The 6,988-nt window shown below is 34.7% G+C and overlaps 1 protein-coding gene across 1 annotated transcript in view; it reads right to left on the bottom strand.

The window, feature by feature from the left end:
• The window catches only part of diaph2 (diaphanous-related formin 2), a gene marked incomplete in the record, with an annotated part of 345,782 nt that overhangs the window by 306,442 nt on the left and 32,352 nt on the right, over positions 1 to 6,988 (bottom strand). Inside the window, 1 exon segment of the mRNA XM_014003088.1 lies at positions 2,527 to 2,547. Coding sequence (XP_013858542.1) covers positions 2,527 to 2,547 — 21 coding nt within the window.

Below are 6,988 nucleotides of genomic sequence, written 5' to 3'. Positions count from 1 at the left end.
ATCTGAGACACATCTAAAACTTTGTAACATTTTGTGGTTTGTAAATAACTCTGTGACCTTGATTCTATTTGCCTCACGGGTCATTTTGACCCGAAGACCATCTTTGTACTTTTTTTTGTACAGCTTACATGGAAATGTGAATAAAAGCAACATTTAACTTTTTCTATTGTTTTGGCCAATCTAGGCAAAGTCTTAAAACCTCAAGTTAAAAAAATAACATTTAGGGGATTTTTTGGGGGTGTTTAACACAGTGGYGGGTCATTTTGACCCGAAGACAACAGGAGGGTTAATATGGTAAATACTTGTTTTACACATCCAAACCAGGCTTTTCCAGTATGTGGTACTCACTTGGATACATACAGTATCTGGTGTTGTTCAATGAGACCACAGTCTGAACAATCAAGTCGCATTTCACCTGACTTTTACATCAGCGAGGTGGTGGTAAACCGATCAATCCAAGTACTTAGAATATTTATACCAACCTTCAGCTATAGAACCAGTCCAGCTGCTTTGTCTTTGTTCTTTTATTTTTTATGTATGTCATAGATGACTAAGAATCCACAGAAATATGATAGTAACGTTGATCTCGGACCATATCAAAGCTTAAATTACTGGATCAATACTTAGTTATTTTTACTTTCAGCACTTAGCTCCCTTTCCAAAAATACAAGCTTCTCCGAAGCAGCTGACCACAGTCAGGTTCAAATGTAAACACTGAACAAAATAATCATGTCAGATAAATTTTTAATCATCTCTGATTACACAAAAACATCAGAATCGACATGCTAGCATGTAGCATCCACATTTACTTCTGCGCATGTGGGTCACATCAACGCTGTAGAGAATTCACACTGAAGTCTGATGGAGGTCACGTTTAAAATATATTGTAAACATTCACGCAAAAAATTCCAGATTTGAGCAAAACAATCAGAACTGAGCATTAAGAGCTGTTGTGTGAATGTAGCCTAACAGTGAATTTTGCCATTTGTTTTCTTCTTATTCACTGAGGATTTTAAAAGACAGCTCAAAGCTGTCAAGTCTACTGGCTCTATGTATTTACTACTGCTAAAGAATTATTACAGGTTATAAATGCCAAACACTTGTGAGCTTTGAGTTGGAAGAAACTTGTTGATGACCAGGACCTCTTGTAGATTTGAAATGGTTTTGCAGAAATTCTAAAACAAGGTCTCCACATCCAAGATGAGCGGTCATGATCGAAGCTGAAGTAATTTTGTCCTTTCTATTTCCTGAGCACAATGTAGCCATTACAGCTGAAACCTACTCTATTGCTATCCACACAAGCCAAGCTGATAAACTCATCGCTCCCACAGAAAGAACCGAGCACAAAAGAGCAGTTTAACAAAGGCAAAAAAAAAAATGCAATCAATATAAAATGTCTCGGTAAAAATGCCTGAAAGAGCGAGGTTTGTCTGTGAGCATGGGCAGATCAGAGGCCAGGTCACAGTGCACTGCTTAACCTTGTGTGTTCTTCTGCTTGGCTTTACAATCCTCTTAATCCTTGTGAAGTCCTCAAAAGGCAATGAAAGACCACTTAAAATGACACCATTTAAAGTGGTAATCCCACACTTGTCAAATACCAATACTGTATGAGTTTTTTATGGATTAAAAAAAAGGGATGAAATAGTTCTTCAAAACTAAGTGTGTCTTTTGTGATTAAATAGAGCATGGGGGTGGGCGGTGGCTAGTGGCTTTTCACTGTAATAAAAAGAAATATTGATATACGGACAACAAAACAAACTTTCATTTAGATGTTTTCAACATTTCTGAACTAGTTTAATTAAAATTACATCAACAACAAAAGCAAGAATTTGTTTGGAAACCTTCTCTATCTCAATTCTGTTAAACAGTTGTTGATAAACAGAAAAATGATATGAATGTCTTCTTTTATTCAATATAATCTAGGATACAGAATTGTTTCAAGACAGAATTTAAGTGTTTACTATTGTCTAGTCTTTCAGAGAATTGTGTCTACAGGCATGCAACGAGTGTGTCTTATTCTGTGGGAGATTAAAAAAATCATAATTATAAATGGTTTAGAAATGGTTTCAGCGCCCTTAAATAACATTGAAATGAACAAACTGTTGATAAAAAGGAAAACATAAAATTTGTATCGTTAAACTTATCATTGATCATTTGATACTAAAATACTATTAGCAGGTACACAAGAATATATTAAAAAAGAGAAAGAGCAGCAGCAGAAACTAGCGAAAGATATAAAAAGTAATTTTCATGGTGCATAATTTCAAAATCACTCATCTCAAAGGGCCACAATTTACATGCACATTTGTCTTCTTTTTCATTAAAACTCGTACTTAAACCCAAGATATAAGCCAAGACATTGACCAAGTAGTTCAAAAGGTTCTTAACTTTTTTCTGCAACAGAATGCCTTAACAAGTATGTTTGCATAAGTGTGTGTGTGGGTGGGTGAAAGTGTTTGAAGTGGAAGGACAAATACACATAAAGGACAAAAATTTAGAAGCCAAATTAAAAAATAGACTACTTACCGCAACTTTGCTCCCAGTTATCTGCATGCAGCGATCAGCGGAGAAGGTTAATGTACAAAAAGACACAAACAGCACAATCATTAGTAGGCCAGAATATTACATGTTAAAGCATTAGCGTCTGTGTAACTTCACAAAAATTMTTCGCACAAATAAAGCACACACTTTAAGCCTAAAATTGATAAAAAGCCAACAAGAAAACTCAATTTTTGTTGTGTACTAAAGATAATGTCTGTGTCTGGCCACTGCAATTTCATCATTTTTGAAAATCTTAATGTCAATACATGAATGAAACGGACGTTTAGAAGAAAAGAACTTGCAAATTCCGAAAATGAAAATAAAAGCTCTGGTAATACTCTGGTAATCATACRGATAATGACAGTGAAGAGCAACATTTCACTGTTCTTGACTGATAGATTCACAAACCCTTACCCCAATATGATGGTTGGCTACTGTGAGCTCAGAACCTGTACAAGGTCTCACTCTCCTAAAATCAATCTGTCGCCATTAACATTGGTCTTCAGATGTCAAATTTGTGTGGCAGAACTACCTTGAACCCTTGCAGTCAGCACAATTCCCAGGGTTTAACCTTGTTATCTGTCAATAGTGGCAGGTAGCAGAAGCGATTTTCATTACTGCAACTGTGGGACTTGTTTCACAGTGGGAAGGTGTCTGTTAGCACAGCAAATGTATTCTAATCTGAGCCTGAGCTCCTCTCTCTGCAACATGCTTCTGGGGAATTGCATTTTGATTGCAGAAAGTTATAGAAACCGAGAACCTTTTTTTTATTCTTCCTTTCTCCGCATTTTAGAGAATCTCACTTCCATCATTGTGATGTCCCAACTGTCCACATCTGCACACATTCAATGGTTATTATTTCCATCAGTCTACCACCAGATTAAACCAAATCTAAAATCAGATTAACATGCTACTACATTCRCCTCACTTTATAAGAGCTGTGTGTTAGTGTCTGAAACTGGAAAAATAGTTCTAACAATTCTGGACATTTTAATGACAACAATAAAATATATATAAATAAGACACTGCATATTTTTAAATCCTGTTAATTGCAGCTTTATTAAACAAAAGACATTATCTTTAGTTTGCTAATCAAAAAGGAAATTGTTTCTCTGACAAATCTACCTGATTTAACATTAGTTAAACAAGGTTACATAGGGTTTTATTTTAAAAAATACAATCATTACAGACATTTTATAATCATAACTACTGCATGCAATTGCAACTTTAGAATAATTAAATGACTGTGTGTTCTCTGAAATGTATTGTTCATAAAAAGTGGAATGATATACAGTCATGACTACATTAATAAAGCCAGGATTTCAAAAAACATGCTATAATTAGAAATTCCCTTTTTAAGGCCTTACACATCTTTCCTTTATGCAACATAGCATAATCATATTGAAACAATGATTTTGAGCATGTATTAATTGTATTAATTGCATTAGTATAACAATGATTTTTGCCATTTCTKTTATGTTAGCACACAGTTACAGCAAGAAAAGAACACAAGACAAGATGGAAAAGGGAGCCGATGGTTTATGCAAAGCTGATGGTCAAAGACATTCAAAGACACACTTCTGCAAAAGCTGAATTGGTTTACACTGAAGTATAACTCATATTCAAATGAGCTGGGTCAATGCAGAAAGCTTTTATAAAAAAAGACATTCCATTTTGTGTTGGGGATAATTTGCTAGACCCCTGCTGTGGTACCCCTAGTAAAATATGGGAGAGTTCTCAATCTTGCCTGGCTATGAACCTGTAAAAAGAAAGAGGTGGCATCACAAGAGGGAGACGAGGATGGAGGAAAAGGCTTTGAATTTACTTTGAAATTCATATTTTGCAAGTGCAAACAATGCATTTTTTAATAACTATTTTTGCCAGACTGCTGCTTAAAAGCAAATGTGATATGTTAACAAGCATGAATGATGGATACTGATACACCACTTAGCCATAATATTACGACTAACAGGCAAATGTTGAAAATGTCTCCTGATTTGGTTCCAACCATCAGGACCTTGAGGCATCGTCTCTTTAAGAGCTCACAGTATCTGTCTCTGACACTAACAAATGTCACATTTTGAAATCTTGTAAGACGCAAGGCAGGACCTCCATGAGTTAGATTTGCTGTGCACATCCAACAAATGCTCCAGTTTGAGATCTGTAGAATTTGGAGGTCAAATCAACTCTTCAATTTTGTTAATGAAGTTTTTTTAAACTGCTCTTAAAACAATTTTGCAGTGAGGCAGAGTGCATTGTCATGATGAACATCTTTGAGTACAGATGGTTCTGTTTCCACATAATGTATCAAGTAACAAGATAATTTAGATTTGATTCACCTTTTAGTGATTATATTCTTATGATTGATTGCACCACAGTATCAGAAGCCCTTGAATCCCCTGGATACTGCTTTAAAAAAATCATGTTTTTCTGAGAAGGTCTGCACATACAAACAAAAACAAGTTATTTCTCCAATATCAAWTTTTTTTTAATTTTTATTTCTAAAAGTAACTTGAACATTCAATAACAGAAATAGAGTGATATATACTGTATACAGATTTTTAATGGCTGAGAGCTTCATGAGGCATTCTGTTTAAAATTGTAACCTCTTATTTTTTAAATGGCCAACAAAACTTGTTGAATACCTTCTACAAAAACAAGTACAAAAGTGAAAAATTGAACAAAATAAAAATAAAGCTGTTCTGCACTCATCAAAACAGAAACTAAAACGAAAACACATTTTTGAAAAAGACTGAAGAGGCCAGAGCAAAACAGTGAAGACATCACAGAAAGCACCATTCCCACATTAGACAGATTTAGATTTCCAGAGAAACATTTTATATTTGGCCCACGGTGCATGCTCATCAACACCAACAACCAATATTGTAACTGACAACATGTAACCCCTTTTTGACCCGTACAGTTTGCACATGCCATTTTACAGAAAAGATAGGAAAACTGGAGCAGTTTTCTAAAAAGACAAATAATAAATAAATATTGAAAGTGTGCTTTTCAAACACTAAATTAGGGTTCCAACTTTCCAAAACATATCAAACTTTGGTGTATATTTTTGAACATCAGAGCCTAAGCTGTTGCGAGCACTTCCAAGCAGTTAATGCAACTTTCGCATGAGCTACAGGCTGAAAAGCTTGGGCCTCATCCCTGCAACTATTTAAAAATATCTGTAGATGAGTAAACTAGTTTTTATAGCAATTTTAGATGATTTGCTTTGGCTTTAACATCATCTATAAAATTGGTAATTAAATGGTTTACATGTCTATAACGTTTTGTTTAATAATTGGTTGGTTTTGTAGATATCTTAAAATATACTTTTAAGCAGTAAGATGAGATGTCTGCTCGTGCCTCTCTTATGGTTACAGCTGTATGTTCAATGTTTCTCACTGCACAGATTAGTTAGATGCATGCCTTGTTGTCATAATCATTTGCAAATCTCCCCTAAACAATTAAGCCGAAGTAAGACATTTTCATGTAACATCACTACGCGACAGTGTGTGTATGTACAACTGTTCTGTATTGTAACTGTGTGTGCAGAGTTGCATGAATCTGCATGAACAGCTACTTCATCACTGACATTCAATCCCCACCCCCACCCTCCCATCAGTCCTATTAAATGTGATAGCAGGGTGCAGACAGACATCACATTTTGTCCTCTGTCCTTTCACTACACGGATTATGTTATTCATTTGAATAAAATATCTGAGCTCACAAAGCATAATAGGCCCTGTGAGGAATTCAATCATCTCGGATAATCATCATTATCAATAATGCCAGTTAATTACCATAACAATGAGGAAGGTAATAAATGATGATGTCAAGGGAGAGCTACCAGGTTCAGGAAACAATGGGGAAAGAAATTACTTTTTTCCTTTATAAGAAAAAGATCTGAATATCACCTCATAAAGTTGTCTATAATTTCATTCATCATACATTGATGGACAACTGTCAGATTTGTTTTGCATTGCTTTGCATGATTAATTTTCAGCTTCATTTTCAACTAATAGAACATGGCCTGTTCAAAGTAAACTAATTTATCTTCTTTTTTTTAATACTGGCCAAAAAATAAATTTATTAAATTTATTTCAATCACGTGGCTTAAAAACTAATAATGTTTGAACGAAAAGTTAATGGAAACTGATATCAACAAAATAGGGTAGACTGCTGAGTAGATGAGAAAATCTGAATGGGACTGCAAAATAAAAGTTTTTGAAAACAAATATATTTAACTAGTGGTCTATGGGAAATTACATTGAAAAAAATGAAATCGTTTTTTCTGCAAAGCCTTTTCTCTGGTCGTGTAATCTGGTTGAACTATGCATTACGTGAGGTGGCAGAAAGCACAATAGTCTTATAAAGTCATACTTCTCATAGCATCATGCAATACCAACATCATATTTTTAAGTGGTTACAGTAGTTGTGGAAAGCATAG

This window comes from Austrofundulus limnaeus, unplaced genomic scaffold (assembly GCF_001266775.1).
Source record: "Austrofundulus limnaeus strain Quisiro unplaced genomic scaffold, Austrofundulus_limnaeus-1.0 Scaffold1, whole genome shotgun sequence".
Taxonomy (NCBI): Eukaryota; Metazoa; Chordata; class Actinopteri; order Cyprinodontiformes; family Rivulidae; genus Austrofundulus; species Austrofundulus limnaeus.
Note: the sequence above shows the minus strand (reverse complement) of the source record. Positions and strands in the feature narration are given on the sequence as shown.